At 40.1% G+C, this 15,657-nt stretch overlaps 3 protein-coding genes across 9 annotated transcripts in view; 1 reads left to right on the forward strand and 2 right to left on the reverse strand.

Moving 5' to 3' along the window:
- L2HGDH (L-2-hydroxyglutarate dehydrogenase) overlaps positions 1-1,076 on the reverse strand; it is a 43,389-nt gene extending 42,313 nt beyond the window's left edge. For 2 of the 4 annotated variants that reach the window (XM_019451868.2, XM_053889405.1), the window contains exon 1: positions 833-1,076. In XM_019451868.2, coding sequence (XP_019307413.1) covers positions 833-972 — 140 coding nt within the window. In that variant the 5' untranslated portion in view covers positions 973-1,076. The remainder of the gene's footprint in view (positions 1-832) is intronic. The other 2 variants (XM_019451869.2, XM_019451867.2) reach the window with 1 other exon arrangement.
- Positions 1,077-1,101: 25 nt separating this feature from the next.
- On the forward strand, positions 1,102-11,175 carry DMAC2L (distal membrane arm assembly component 2 like). Of its 3 annotated transcripts, none has more exons than XM_053889408.1 (6): positions 1,102-1,214; positions 4,247-4,460; positions 7,818-7,929; positions 9,038-9,246; positions 9,817-9,988; positions 11,042-11,175. In XM_053889408.1, the coding sequence occupies exons 3-6, from the start codon at positions 7,823-7,825 to the stop codon at positions 11,154-11,156; spliced, it is 603 nt and encodes a 200-aa protein (XP_053745383.1). In that variant the 5' UTR covers positions 1,102-1,214; positions 4,247-4,460; positions 7,818-7,822; the 3' UTR covers positions 11,157-11,175. The 3 variants fall into 3 exon arrangements, with proteins under 3 accessions (XP_053745383.1, XP_053745384.1, XP_019307419.2); XM_019451874.2 differs by having other exon boundaries at positions 1,133-1,214; positions 4,382-4,460; XM_053889409.1 differs by lacking the exon at positions 4,247-4,460 and having other exon boundaries at positions 1,109-1,214.
- Positions 11,176-12,241: 1,066 nt separating this feature from the next.
- CDKL1 (cyclin dependent kinase like 1) overlaps positions 12,242-15,657 on the reverse strand; it is a 60,169-nt gene continuing 56,753 nt past the window's right edge. For both annotated transcript variants that reach the window (XM_019451870.2, XM_019451871.2), the window contains exon 10: positions 12,242-14,349. In XM_019451870.2, the coding sequence (XP_019307415.1) occupies positions 14,242-14,349 (108 nt within the window). In that variant the 3' untranslated portion in view covers positions 12,242-14,241. The remainder of the gene's footprint in view (positions 14,350-15,657) is intronic.

Here is a 15,657-nt window from a genome sequence, read left to right on the forward strand (position 1 = left end):
GAAACCTCAACATTTAAGCACTCCGTCTTCTTAAAAACCCTCTAAGTCTCCCAATTCCTTTAGAATAAAGTTCAATGTGTAGTTAAAATCAAATCAAAGCTCTGCTGTGATGTAGCCTGTCTCCAGTATCATTCCACACCATCTCTATCCCACTAAGCTCCAGCCACATTCAATTTGCCCACCTTCTACTTCCCAAAATATCCAAGAGCTTTCCAGCTTTAATGCCTTAGCATAAGCCATTTCCTTCACAGAGAGCAGAGAAAGACCGTGGTTTCTAATGTGACCTCCAAACTTCAAATCACAGGACACTTACTTGTGCAGGTTTTGACTAGTAACTGAACTGCTTCTCACAAGGCAACTCAATGCAGTGTTTGCCAGGAACTGACTGATTTAAGAATGGTTTCAAATCATCCAAGCAACATCAGGGATGCCAGCTAATAAACCGTTTCTTTGATTGCTTAGTGTGATAGGTCCTTTAACCCTTAAAACGACCACCTACGGGAGAGACTAGGCTCCTACTCACAACTGAGCCTTTAAGAAGCTTAAGTAACCCACCCAAGAATTGAAAGGGAACTGGAGGGTAGTACTGAAAACCAGAACTGTTCTAGAGCTCCACTCAACACCGCCTTATTCTTTTCATCCGTCACACAAACACAACCAGTGAATCCTACAGGTAACTCCTGGGATCCGAGGTTGCAGCCAGGGCTCCACAGGGACCCCACCTTCACTCACGCCCGGGGCAGGGAAGTAGAGTAGGGGCAGAGGTCCAGCGAGAGGCACCTCCGAGAGAAGCGGTCGCACAGGCGGCGAGGGCAGGCCAGCGGCTACTCACCGGGTGCTAGCTGGACGGCCACCCTGGCACAGCGGCCAGGACCTCCCCGGCGCCGGCCGGCCTGCGGAGGAGAACCCCCCGGGGAAACCTCCGAGGGCCGGGCCGCAGGCACCGCGGATATAGCGCAGTGCGGGGACCATCGCCTGCGCCCCTCCCCCGTCCTCCCTCAGCCCCAAGAGGTGGTCCCTCGAGCCGGACGCTGCGGGGCTCTCGGCGCTGTCTAATCCCGCCTCCCACTCAGGGGCCAATGGAGCACGTGTCTTCGCCCCACGTGGGAGCGACGCCAGTAGCCAATGGACGCGCACGGCGGAGGGCGAAGGGCAGGCCGGCGGCGCCGTAGACGCGGGGCACGCTCGCTCGCTCCCTCCCTTCCTCCAATGCCGTGAGTAGAGGAGCTAGGCCCCGCGCGAGGCGGGAGTAGGGTGGTGGTTACGCTCTGCCCTTTTCCTTCTCCCAGTGCGGGGCTCACTGAAAAGGTGGCCCGCCGAGCCGCGCGTCCTCTCATCTCAGGCCCTGCGTCCTCGGGGCCTTGGGAGAGAGTGCGGGCGTGACTGGGGTGAAAGCTCTCATTTGGGCGGGCCCAGCGGCCTCCCTGCCTCCGGCTCGGCCCTTGTCTGCGGGAGGCCCATTGCTGGCCACCCGCAGGCGAATTGCCCACTGAGGGGCGCTGCCCGTCCGGCCCTAGCTCTCGCTCCGGACGGAGGCCTTGTCGCGGCAACGCCTGGTAGCCTGCGGTCTTCTGGACTTGTTTTTGTAGGGCTCCTGACGGTGTCATTTCTTGGTGTTGTAAATATCGAGCGCCTAGAAGAACCAGATGGCTCTGTCTGCCATCATTAGGCAGTTCTGTTTCCTTATCTTAAATCCTGGGTGGAGATACAGATTTAAACCCACTGTGCGGACCTGGGAATACGGGGCTCTTCCGTACCGGTCTCTTCACCCCGTTTCCTTATCTGTAAAGTGAAGGAGGTGGGCTATGGAATCCCTAAGCGACCTTCCGACTGAAGTTTGGTGATTCGCCCTCACCGTGGCCGTTTAACGCCTGTGCTCAGTGCTTATCGGCAGTTTTTCATTTTTAGGGTCAGAACAGCTGAACAGAACAAAATTAGAATGTTAAAAACTTTATTGCTGGAAGGACTTTGATTTGGTTCCAACTGTTTAGTCTGGTGGCTTGGGGAAGTCACTTCGTCTCTGCCTCAGATCTTTTCTGTGAACTAGGAGTAATAGCTGTGTCTGTCACACAGGGCTGTTGTGTGGATTACATGAAATAAAGCCCAAGGGTGTTTAGCGGAGTGAAATACAGTTGACCCTTGAAGAGCACAGGTTTGAACAACTCCTGTCCACTTGGAGGCAGATGTTTTTCAATAAATCCAATACAGTACCCTAAGTGTATTTTCCTTATGATCTTCTTTTCTCTAGTTTATTATAAGAACATAGTGTATACTACATGTAATATGCAAAATATGTGTTAATCACCTATGTTATTGGTAAGGCTTCTAATCAAACAGTAGGCTGTTAGCAGTTAAATTTGAGGGGAGTCAAAAATCCTATGCAGACTTTCAACTGCCCTTAACCCTTATGTTGTTGAAGGGTCAAGTGCACTGGATAAATGACTTTTTATTGTGTTCAAATGGTTTTACCTCCTGGACAGTTGAATTCCTTTGTTTGTGAAAACAACATAGAATGTTACCTGCTTTTTCCATCACAAATGAAAAAATAATAATAATGAGATGGTTATTCCTTAAATTCAGTTTTTTGTTTTGAGATAATTGTAGAGTCCCATACAGTTGTAAGGAACAATAGAGATCCTGTGTACCTTTTACCCCTTCTCCCCCCATGAAAACATCTTGCAAATCTGTAGGACAGTATCATAACCAGGAAATTGACATTGACATAATCCGTTGATCTTACTCCGATTTCCTTAGCTTTACATTTGTGTGTCTATTTAGTTCTGTTTAGTTTTTATCACATGTGTAGATTGTTGTGTCACCACCACAGTCCAGCTACAACACAGTTCAGTCACCACAAGGGATCTACGGGTACCCTTTTATAACTTCACTCCTTCGGAGCACCCCTTCCCCAATCTGTAATTTTTTGGAATTAGCTATTTTTTACTTAGTGTAATCCCTTGGGATCGTTGTATGTATGAAAGGTTCATTCCTTCTTATTGGGGAGTAGTATTTCATGATACGGGTATACCACAATAGGTTTAACCATTCACCCATTGAAACACATCTGAGTTCTAATTAGCTATTTGGAATAAAGCTGCTATGAACATTAATGTGCTGCTTTTTGTGTGAACCTTTTTGTTTCTCTGGGATAAATGCCTAAGAGTCCAATTGCTGGGTCAAATAAACCAATGTTTAGTGTTGTAAAAAACAGGCAAACTTTCCAAAATGGCTGTACCAGGGCACCTGTGTGGCTCAGTCAGTTGATCGTCCGGCTCTTGGTTTCGGCTCAAGTCATGATCCCAGGTTTGTGGGATAGAGCCCTGCATCAGCCACCACGCTGAGCATGGAGCCTGCTTAAGATTCTCTTTCTCTTCCCTCTGCCCCTCTCCCTCAGTCCCTCAGTCTCTCTCTAAAATAAAAAACAAAAAACAAAGTGGCTGTTCCTTTATACATTCCCACCAGCAGTGTTTTGAGTGATCTGGTTCTTATCACCAGCAATTGGTGTTGTCACTGTTTTTAATTTTTGCCATTCTGATTGGTGTTTAGTGGAGATGGTTATTTTTTAGTTTGCACTGGAGGTAGTGGATTTTTATTACTAGGTTGAATACAGAATTACACATGTTTATGATCAACTTTCATGGGACACTTGAGCCCAAAGTAGTGACTTGTTTACCATGTAATTTTGAGTACATGCTTCTTTGTTTAGCAAGATGAAAGAACTCACATCTGCTCTTTGTATAACTTTTTTTTCTGCTTACCTTCCCCTAGGTTTGACTGTACCTTAATTTGTTTCAGTTAAGTAATTTCAAATCAAGAGCTTACCTTCCATTCATACACCCTGTAATGTCTTGGGTATGACATTTTGTATTCATGACACCACCCTCAGCTGAGAGTTCAAGTTCATCTTCCATCTATGTCACTGGGTCCCATGTGACGTTGGCCGAGGAATGGCTTTGGGGAACTTTGCTTCCAATTCCTAATGGATTTTTCTCTTCCTTTTCACTAGACTCTATACACCTCAGGAATAAGAGTTGTCATCAATATTGGGTGATTTGCAGTGAGGTGGGGTTGTAATTTGGGGCAAAATCTCCCCAAATCTGCCCCTTCACGTTTTTATCACCCTCAAGAAATAGTTCTTTAGTTCAGTCCTTTGGGCCACTTAGTTAGCCATCGCTTTGGATAGCCCCGCTAAGTAAAAACAAAACTTCCACTGTTATTTTTATTTAAAAATTTTTTTTAATTTTAGGTAGGCTCCATGCCCAATGTGGGACTTGATTGAACTCACAACCCTGAGATCGAGAGTTGCATGTTCTACAAACTGAACCAGCCAAGCACCCCAGAACTTCCACTTTAAAAAAACTTACTTTTTTTATGCAAACAGGGGAACTCTCAACCAAACATACTCAGAAACATTTTGTGTGCATCCTATTTTGAATCAAACATTAGAGATCTAGCCTTCTGTAAGTAACAAGCATAATTGCAATTTTTAGAAACATGTGCTTTAAGCCAGGTTATGAGAGTAAGAAGGAGATTTTTTAAATGATTTTTTAATTTCTGAATTATTTATTGAAGCAATAATTTAGTAGTAGCTATTTTTTTTTTCAGCTTGCTGTTAACTGGTTTGTTTTTTTCCCCCAATCATTAGAGCTAAATTCACCAACTCACCACTAGAGGTCTCCTCTTTCCTTATAGAAAACATTTCCGGAAGTAACTGCTAGAATTCTAAAATCAGCAGGGGTGCAGTTGAGAATGTAAAACCCCACCAATTTATTATTTTTTTTTTACCTTTATTGCCAAGTAAAATTTTTATATTCATGTTTAAAGTATTTTAAATATAATAATCTAGTATTTTTAGAGATCCTAGCTGGAGTAAATTTAGCCTTTCCTTTAAGCTGAATTATAAGGTGAACCAAAATGAATCAAGTGAAGGTACTCAATTTTCACAGACTACTTTAATTTACTTAATAACAGTCTCTCTGGTTTGCCTTTCTCTATGGAAATATATCAACCATTGAAGACCACTAATTAGTAAATATCTATTAAACTCTTGCATTTGGTGGACGGGAATGTGCTAGGTGCTAAGAAAAATGGAAATTAATAAGATGTAATCATTGCTCTCCTTTTTCCTCTGCACACTTTTCTTTTTGTCTGCCTAACTAGAAACTCTTATCCTTTAAGACCCTCTCAAAAGACAACTCTAGTGTGAAGCCTTCCCTTCCCTCCCTCCTCTTGTGTTTCACAGAACTTGTTAATACCTCTGTTTAGACATATTGCATGTTATTTATTTGTTTTTATGTTGTCTGTCTTCATTAGAGTATATATTCTACGAGGACAAAGAACCTTGTCTTTCTCTGTCTCTCCTTTGTTGTTTTTTTTTATAATTTTTTTTTTAACGTTTATTTATTTTTGAGACAGAGAGACAGAGCATGAACGGGGGAGGGTCGAGAGAGAGGGAGACACAGAATCTGAAACAGGCTCCAGGCTCTGAGTGGTCAGCACAGAGCCCGACGCGGGGCTCGAACTCACGGACCGCGAGATCGTGACCTGAGCCGAAGTCGGATGCTTAACCGACTGAGCCACCCAGGCGCCCCTCTCCTTTGTTGTTTTTTAATCTTACCATTGTATCTCTGGCACTAAGTATAGCAGATACTCAATAAATACTTACTGAGTGAATGAATGAATGAATGCATGGGTAGAGATGGCATTTGAATCAGGTCTTGAGGCTGGGTAAGACTTCCACAGACAGGATGGGGATGGAGAGCGGGGAGGGACAGGAAATAGGACAGCCTAAGTTGAAGCTGGAAAGCCCAGATAAATGAGATTGGCAGCCAGTTGAGTTATCAGAGGTGGGCACAGGTGGAGAGAGCTTTAACAAAAAGTTGGAAAGGGCTGAGAATGAGATAGTGATAGCAGGTGGAAGGTTTGCAGTGATGAAGGCAGATGATGGTAGAAAGGAAATGAAGAATGGAGGTGATCCCGGATTCTGTCCTCAGACCTCATCTCTCACTGTTCTATAGCCTCAACATCTGCAGTCACTTCTCAGCTCTAGGGTGGTTCCCACCCAGGCCTCTTTCTAGTCTTCTTATTCCCAAGTTCTAGTACCATCCATTGACTGAGGAAAAAGCCCTAGACTGGTAGGAGAGAGCACTAGGTTCAGGTCTCAGTGCTACCACCAATTAGCCATGAAACATTGAGCAAGTTCTTTTAAACATATGCAGTTATTAAATCTCCACCTTGTTCCAGAAGGGATTTAGGGTGTCAGCAAGTTACTTAATATGAGGGCCTGTTTCCTCATCTCTAAATGGTCTAGGTGGTCTAAGTTCATTCCAGTTCTCCCATTTTGTGAATCACTCTAATAATTTGTTGGTTATCTCCACTTAGAAGTTCTGCTAACACTTCATAATTAGGATATGAAAAACTGGGGATGGGGGTGGGAGAAACCTACAGCTGGTTCTCCTGACACTGATTTCTATTCATGGCCTCACCATCCAACCAGTGACCCAAGACCAAAACTTAATGTCATCTTCAACTATTCTGGCCCTTGCCAAAACATCTCACTGAGATGTGGAATCCACTCTGTAATGTTGTTCCCATTCTTTCCCCATTTGGTCCTTTCCCACGGCTATGTGTAGTTGAAGCCCTTGTTAGCTGTTTCTTTGTTTTTTTCTATTGACCCTCAGTCTTGATGCTGTTGTCCAAATAACATTCTGAAGCATAGCTCTAACATGCCAGTGCTCTTTGCTAAAACCTCAGTGACTCCCAACTGCCTGTGGAAGATAATCCAAATTCCCTGGCTGATCAGGCGAGACCCTTCCTGATGTGACTGTGTAAACTGTCTGCCTCCTCTTCTCATGATCCCCATGTGCTAACCAAACTGAGCTACAACATGCCTTAAATATTTCTGCCTCAGCTAATCACCTGACATACCTTCTCCTGGCATTTTGCCTGTTGAAATCCTGGTCTATCCTTATTTTACCTCTTTAAGGAACTTTTCAGGTTCTATCATTTATTTTAACGACTTGATAACTTGTTTTAGCTCACTTCACCCCACAGTAAGTTTTCAGCAATCCAAAGGCAGAAACCACACTTCATTTATCTTGGTTTTCCTCTGACTTAGCACACTCCTAGAGAAACTTGAACTGAATTAAATCAGATTGAGACTCAGTTCAGAAATCACTTTTTCAACTCATGCTCATAGATTTTTACAGGTGGAAATCACCTGAGCAAATCATCTGATTTTGCAAGTGAGAAAAACAAGGGTCACAGAGGTGAAGTTACTTGCCCAGTCTGTCCTAGCTGCCCTTGCCTTTGTTTGTACTATTCTGGTGATGCTACTTGCAACCTTGTCTTAGAAAGGTCTGTTTTCATGTCGCCTGTCCCTTCCTGAATATAAGCGTCTTAATCTCGACACATTGCTCCCCAGGTGATTTTAGTTTGTCATTTTGATACTGGAAATGTAGATTGGGAGTAGCTGGTTTCAGCAAATGTGTAGGTGGACTGCCTGTATGGTCATCAGGTGGCGACACTGAAGGCAGACTCCAACCCAAAGTTGAAGAATGAAACTTAATATCAAGGCTGGAAGGAACCTTCCAGACCATCCAATCCAGCCTCTCTCTTTTTTTTTTTTTTTTTTTTGCAGCAAAGAAACCAAGAAACAGAGACAGAAGTGACTTGTTCAATAACTTTGAGTGGCAAATGACTCATCAACTTCATTGGCACAAGAGCATTGACTTTGAAGTTGTAAAGCAAGTTACTGTGTGTTTGGGACTCTGATTGCCAGCTGATAACCTAATACGAATACTGTTTTGTGTGTCTAGATCAAATGATGCTGTTTGGAAAAATTTCCCAGCAGTTGTGTGGCTTAAAGAAACTCCCATGGTCATGTGACTGCAGATACTTCTGGGGCTGGTTGAATGCAGTGTTTAATAAGTAAGTTGCTCTAAGGTGAAGAAACATGGTAATTATTATAGCTGATGAGTTTCCAGTAGCTAATTTGGTTATTTCTTGTATTTCAAATATCTTTTTTTTTGTACAGTTTGTGCAATATGATCCTAATTTTGTTTAATAACAAAACATACATACAAACATTGAATAAAAACCAGAAAATATTAACATTACTAATATAAAATATTAACTAATTGGGTTCCAGTCAAGATTTCAGTGATTTTTGTTATTTGTCCTTTCAGTACCATTCAAGTTTTCTAAAATGAAAGGGATCTTAAGGGATATAGTTAGCCTTTTAAATACTACCATGGGGACTCAAGTTTTTTAAAAAGTGGGTGGCATGCTTTGAAGTATCATTTTGAGGGGTGCCTGAGTGGCTCAGTCAGCTAAGCGTCTGACTCTTGATATCAGCTCAGGTCATGATCTCATTGTTTGTGAGTTCAAGCCTGTGTTGGGCTCCACTGTCAGTGTGGAGCCTGCTTGGGATTCTGTCTCTCCCTTGCTCTCTGTCCCTACCCCACTTGCTCTCTCTTTCTCTCTCTCTCCCTGTATTAAAATAAACATTTAAAGATTTAAAAAAAAGAAATATCATTTTGAAACTAATGAAACTCATCTGCTTGTTGCTTAATATAGCTTTAATACCACCAACTAGCGAGAAAGGCAAATGTAAAAATTAAATAATTAAAAATTAATGGCATTAATTTGAACAGATTTGAAATTATTCCATTTTATCTTTTATCATTAAAAAAAAACCCAATAACCCAGTATAGTCGTTCATTCAACACGTAGTTACCGAGTACCTCCTGGTGTCAAGCACTGTGCTACATGTGAATCAATGAAGGTACATGTCTGCCTGATAAACTCATACACAAACAATAGGCCTAGACAGAGTTCACTTGGGAACAAAAGAAAAACAAAAAAGGGAGCCGGAAGAGCCCTCATGTTTTTTTACATGACTCTCACGAGTATACTTCCCTCCCTCTCAGTCATTTGAAAGGAAAAGTTGTTGCTGTACTGTATTTATGTTGACGGACTGCCATTAAGCAGCTAGCGATTATACTAAAAACGAACTACTTTTGTTCTTTGCCGACAGAGTGGATTATGAACGCATCAGGGATGTGGGACCCGATAGGGCAGCATCGGAGTGGCTGCTGCGCTGTGGGGCCATGGTGCGCTACCACGGCCAGGAGAGGTGGCAGAAGGACTACAACCACCTCCCCACGGGACCTCTGGACAAGTACAAGATTCAGGCAATTGATGCCACCGACTCTTGTATCATGAGCATTGGATTTGATTACATGGGTAACTACCCTGTCATTTGCTTATGGGAAACGGAGGTGCTTTGCAGTGACATTTTGTTGCAGTTGATTCACTGTTACAGTCAGAGGTGTGTCCTTTTTTGCCCTTGTCAGTACAATCCAGCTTGTTTTTTCCTGTGTATGGTTTTTTTAATTAAATAGATATTACAAACACCTTCCTCTCCTTTCTCCTTCCACTAAGCTTATCTCTACATGCCTTTATTTTTTGCTCATTGGTTTAAAATTCAAGGCCTGGTTTATCAAACTGTCAAATTTCTGTCATTTGAGAAACCCTCAATAATGTGAGAATAATTGTACACATACAGCTTTTGCTGGTGTGGGCCCTTCTTTCCTCCAGTACATGGGCATCTGATTACAGAATGGCCCTATATTATATAGTGAATAGTTTGTATGGTTAATAGGGTGACTAGTCATCCAAGTTTTCCTGGGGACTGAGAGGTTTCTGAGGACATAGGATTTCCAATCCTAAAACCAGAATAGTCCTAGGCAAACTAGGATAGTTGGTTATCTTAATGGTAAAGCAGATTCTTAAAATGTATCTTTTATCTCCTAGAGGGCCTACAGCATGTTGAAAAAATAAGGCTATGCAAGTGTCATTATATCGAGGATGACTGTTTGGAGAAACTTGGTAAACTTGAAAATTTACAAAAGAGCGTATTGGAAATGGAAATAATTTCATGTGGGAATGTCACAGACAAAGGCATCATTGCTTTATATCACTTAAGGTAGGTGGTCAGTGCCAAAATGGAAACTTCATAATGTTAAAAGTGAATAATTAGAATTTAAATTTTAAAAAACTTTAAGTAAACTCTACCCACAACATGGGGCTCCAACTCACAACCCCAAGGTCAAGAGTTGCATGCTCTACCAACTGAGCCAGACAGGTGCCCTGAATAATTAGAATTTAAAACAATTAAGAGGTAGAGCCTTTTTTTTTTAATTCAGAAAAATATAAGAAAATGACTTAACTTTCATCCAAAATACTTTAAAACAGTTAAAATTATCAACCTTAATACATTGTTTTATTGCGTTTTTAAGGGGGCATCTTCTTTAAAAAGTAAATGTACATCAAGCATCTAGCATGGTGACTGCTACAATAGGCCATCAATGGGCATTTGCCATTATCCTTCCTCTCCATCTTTTGAAGAATTTTTCCTGATGTTCTGACAATAACCTCAGTATCACAGAAAGTTTGAGAAATTTTAAGTTAATTTTTTTTAGTAATCTCTGTACCCACCGTGAGCCTCAAACCCACGACCCCAAGATCAAGAGTGTCAACGCTCTACTGACTGAGTCAGCCAGGTTCCCCCACCCCCACTTTTATTTTTTTTTTTAGTAGAGAAATTTTAAACATCAGAACCAAAAATAGTAGACTGTCTCTTATATTAGTTGAAGGTTTGAAGCTTCATCTTTTAATGAAGTTCTTTTAAGAACTTTCCCATTTTTTTTCTTTTCTGGATTAAGATTCATATTTAGTGTTTCACATGCAAAGGACTTCTATGGCATAATACATATACTGTATTTGGAAAGATTCAGTTAGAATTACTGATATAATTCAGAACAACTCAACTTTCCAAAGTCTGGCTTAGCTCCTAGAATGAATTTCATTTAAAGTAGCACTCTTAACACTACCGTTCTAAAAGTCATTTTGAAAGTATAGTGTAATATAAACACATTCTATGTGCAATATTTTTTAGGCCAGTGAATACAGTTTATTGTTCATGCTATAAGAGTAAAGGCAAAACCAAAGTAGCTTTTTTTTCCTTCTCTTTTTGCAGAAACCTGAAATATTTATTGTTAAGTGATCTTCCTGGAGTAAGAGAAAAAGAAAACCTTATCCGAGCCTTTAAGACAGCACTGCCTTCTCTGGAACTAAAATTAGACTTGAAGTAAAATAATCATATTCAAGAAGTATCGTATTTCAATATAAAGTATCATTTGAAATTGTTGATCCTAAACATCATAAATATTATATAATCATCAACAGACCCTAAGGATATCCAATCATGACATTTCAGAAGCAGAGTCCATCATGTAGAAAATATTCAGACATGACTCACTGAAGTTACTAAGTTGGAAGTAAAAATATATGTACATTAAATCCTTTTAGGAAAAATGGAAACAAGGTAGCAGTTTAATTCTCATATGTTCCTCATTTTATATAGAAATCTGTACAGTATGTAGATACTGACAGAGTTCTTTAAAGTGATTTAAATGTGCAACACATTTATTTAAATGTGCAACACATTTATTGTATTTTATCAGTAATTTATGTTAATGTTACATTTTACTTTAAAGCTATTGAAGCATGTTACTATAAATGTATAGTTATGAAAAACTGAAAGCTAAGTTTCAGATTCACTGATGAATTATGAAAGGCAGTCATTGGTTGTTGAGGCATCCATATTGCTTCCCAGGATTTGCATTCATTTCTCATGACCCTACATTCCTTTGTTCTTTATAACCTACACCTTTCTCTGAATGAATAGTTTCTGGCTAATTTGTCTATTTTGTAAGCTTAGTCGGGTGTTTTATTAAAACTAGACATAAATATTTGGCTGAATTCAAATAGTTTTGCAACTGCAGTAGAACAAAGGAAATAATCATGAAGACCATACTTTTTGCTTAAATTAAAATATTGCTTTAAACCAAAAATTTTGACATGCCAACTAGAAACTAATTTAAATTTCCCCATATATGTTGGGTACTGCTTCCTATGACTTCAAGGGACATCAAAAAGAAGTATAAACACAAAATTCAATTTATACCTAGAAAGCAGTGATAAAGAATATCACAAATAGGTAAAAACAGGTCTTTAATTTTACCTGCTTGAAATGGCCCTGGTTCTATTATTGTTAATTATAGGCCAACTTGTCTGTAGATTTCTGTATGTCTGGTTCTTGAACATAAACTATACGGTCTTGAATAGAACCTTAGCTGGAAATAATTTTAAAATAAACACTGTATGAATGCAGCACTGGGGTAGAAAAAGTGGATTTTAATTGTGTTTAGAAACCAGCTTATGTAAATAGCACATACCACAAATGATATACTATTTACGAATAATTGCCACTGTCATTTACAAAATCAGAAAATAACAAATTTAAAAAGACTAGGTTGTAAAACAGTCTTATGTGAAACAATAGTGATTCCATGCTGAATGAATGATTACAGATATGGTTGAATTAAGCATTAGCGCACATTTAGAACTCATTAGAAAAAAATGAATGCTTCCATCTCAGATTTGTTTGCTTATTGTGTGGTGAGGCAACTGATTCACCACAATTTAGTCTGGAACTACTTTTGTATTCTAAATGGTTTTCTATAAAACTACTGGATAAATTAGGCAGTTATAATCATCTGCCTCGTCAAGTACATTGTTTTGGGTTAAAAAGAAAAACACAAAATGTAAACTCTTCACAGAAGTGGGCTGTCCTTCTTTGCCATTTGAATCAAAGCCACATAAGAAGAATCAGATAATGCCGAGACTAGTATTTAACCCACTGTCAGCTCCTTGCAAGAAGCCACATACATCAGGAAGCCTTAGAATATCATTAACCTGGCTGGAGTGGCCAAAATTATTGAACAGATGCCTAAATTTGGTGAGTTACTTAGCAGTAAAGAATAAAGTCATATGCTGTCATGAAGGAAGTTACTATAGCAGTAAACTAGTAAGAGTACAGAAGAAATGTTCTGAAGATACCGTAAAATACAACATCTAAAACTATGACTGAGAATGACTAGGAAACAGCAGCAGCCCATCAGCCAAAACTGGCAGTCAGCTATAAGAAACAGACGTGAGCTTCATTTTACCCTGTGTTCAGGGGACAGGAGTGATGAAGCTTTTTGAAGAGTGGTAGCCCGCGTCAAAGCTAATTATAGGTCATCATTTCAAGTCTCACAATACAAAGCTAGGAATCTTCAGGATCAATTTGGACTACTCTGTTATTATTTTTATCAGTTTTTAGCATAGTATATGTATACACACACTGATATGTGTACAAGACACATATGCATATGTATACACATATACATACAGATAGCGTAAAAAAGTATTTCAGGAAAAATAGGAATTTACAACCTCACGTCTTTCATGATCCAAGTAAAAACTCAAGCAATTTCTTCCAAAGCACTGTAGATAGTCCTGCCCATAGATCTGTCTCCAAGTCTGAGGCTGAGCTGGAGAGAATGAAGAATAATTACTTTCAGGCTGATAGGCTCAGTTCCCAGGAAGCCTGCAGGGCTCGTTCTACCTCTTGATCGCCTTGGTCTGCCGCCAGCCTTCACACCACTGTTTGCATGGGGAATTGGGTAACCTGTGGATGGGTTATATAAACCCATCTTGCCTGCAAAAATGACTAAGATGCATCCTTTACTAAAGGTAAAGACCAAAGCATATGTAAGAAATGTCTAGAAATATCATTAAATTTATAATTTTGTTATGATAATCCATGATTTTTAAAACTATTAAGCAACTCTTCAATATTCCAAAAATGTTTTAAAATAGGACAATCAAGAAATAGAGCAAGCAGGAAATGGGATTTTAAACATTTTGATTTCAGGAACTAAAAGGCAGGGGATAGGACTCCATGTGAAAGAGATACAAGAAATACGTATGGGTGTTTTGTAATCCATTTTTCTTGTTGCATATAGTACAGTTGAAGCATAAATCTTTATCACATCTCTAATCTTGCCAGATATATGGGCAGCAGCTACAATTTATATTTCTGTCAATAAACTCAGCTACTTAGATGCAACAAAAATGCAAGTGAAAATCCAAACAAGTTTTTCCTTTCTGTTCTAGTCACCATCAGGAAGCATGGAAGAAGGCTGCCTCTGTAATTCCCCTTCCGATTCTGCCAGCTGGCCTCCCCCAGATTATTACTTAGGTTTTCTCCTGATGTTCTTAAAGCATTATGCTTATTTTCAATTAAGTTTGTAAGTTCGGTTCCTTTTTCATCATCAATCTTCAAGCTCCTTAAATGTTTGGAAAACGGGAGTTGAGTTTCTTCAAGTTACAGTAGTACTTCTTATTATCCAAAGCTGGAAGAAAGCTGCTGCTAGTCAGCTGGGGTAGGTACTGCAGCTGAAAATACAAAACACAGGATCAGGTTCAACACCACACACTCTTTTTGTTATTGATAACATATCACAAAAGAGGTAAAGAAGTCCATTTTTCAGCATGGAAATTCTTTTTCTGCACAGAATCCCAGGTTCTGAGTGAAGACAAAATGTTTCAATTTGTTCTTTTTCCTTTTAAAGATTTCTTTAAAAAAATTTTTTTTAACATTTATTTATTATTGAGAGACAGAGCATGAGCATGAGCATGAGCATGGGAGGGGCAGAGAGAGGGGGAGACACAGAATCTGAAGTAGGCTCCAGACTCTGAGCTGTCAGCACAGAGCCCAACGCGGGGCTCAAACTCCTGGGCAGTGAGATCATGACCCGAGCTGAAGTCTAACTCTTAACCGACTGAGCCACCCAGGCGCCCCTAAAGATTTCTTTTATATTAAAAAGCAAAACATTGCACATTTGAGAAAATTTAGAGAATATGAAAAAGAAGGAAAAATCTACATATTAACATTAGGAAAAAACCACATAGATTTACAGGAGTTAAGAGCTTGCTGGGACCTTTGGGATCATTTAAGCCAACGCGTGATCTTAGAGCCAAGAAAACTGGTGTCTGGAGCACTTAAGCAATTTGGCCCCTTACTCCTTAGTTAAAAAGGCAAAACTATTCCCTTCATGCTCCCAGAAAATGTTTGAATTTATTGTCAATGTCAAATGAAAGTAAGGAGAACATACAAAAAATAGATGTACTACATGGCCTTAGGTATCTGAACAGTGGTTACTTTTTTTTATGTCTATTTATTTATTTTGAGAGAGAGACAGAGAGACAGAGAGACCATGGGTGAGTGGGGGAGGGGCAGAGAGAGAGGGAGAGAGAGAATCCCAAGCAGGCTACCTCGCTGTCAGAACCTAACTCAGGGCTCAAACTCACGCACTGTGAGGTCATAACCGAGCTGAAATCGAGAGCAGGATGCTTAACGGACTGAGCCACCCAGGAGTCCCTGAACAGAGGTTACTTTTTAATACTTCGAACAGTTGAATCCTTCAGGGCCTATATACAATACACTAATTAATTAGCGGGCTTCCCTATTCTTTCAAGTAAAAATATTTGCATCAAGACCCTCTACTCTTGAACACAGATTAACAGCAAGTTCAGTGGTAATTTGGGGTGGGTGGGGGCGGGGAGTCTAATTCTGGCATGTTTTGCTACCTGGGTCATATATGACAGAATAAAATAAAGCTTTCTTAATTTTGTAACTCTGGTCTATCTTTGGACCCCGCAGTTCATGCTCTACCTGTTTCTAATGGATTGTCCATCCCCTTC

This window comes from Panthera pardus, unplaced genomic scaffold (assembly GCF_024362965.1).
Source record: "Panthera pardus isolate Hobbes unplaced genomic scaffold, ASM2436296v1 HiC_scaffold_24, whole genome shotgun sequence".
Taxonomy (NCBI): Eukaryota; Metazoa; Chordata; class Mammalia; order Carnivora; family Felidae; genus Panthera; species Panthera pardus.

Excerpts from the sequence above, each read along its gene's own strand:
- DMAC2L (XM_053889408.1), top strand. The coding sequence starts at position 7,823 with ATGATGCTGTTTGGAAAAATTTCCCAGCAGTTGTGTGGCTTAAAGAAA. Across the intron at positions 9,247-9,816 it reads CATTGGATTTGATTACATGG|AGGGCCTACAGCATGTTGAA; the intron begins GTAACTACCCTG and ends TTTATCTCCTAG. Across the intron at positions 9,989-11,041 it reads ATTGCTTTATATCACTTAAG|AAACCTGAAATATTTATTGT; the intron begins GTAGGTGGTCAG and ends CTCTTTTTGCAG.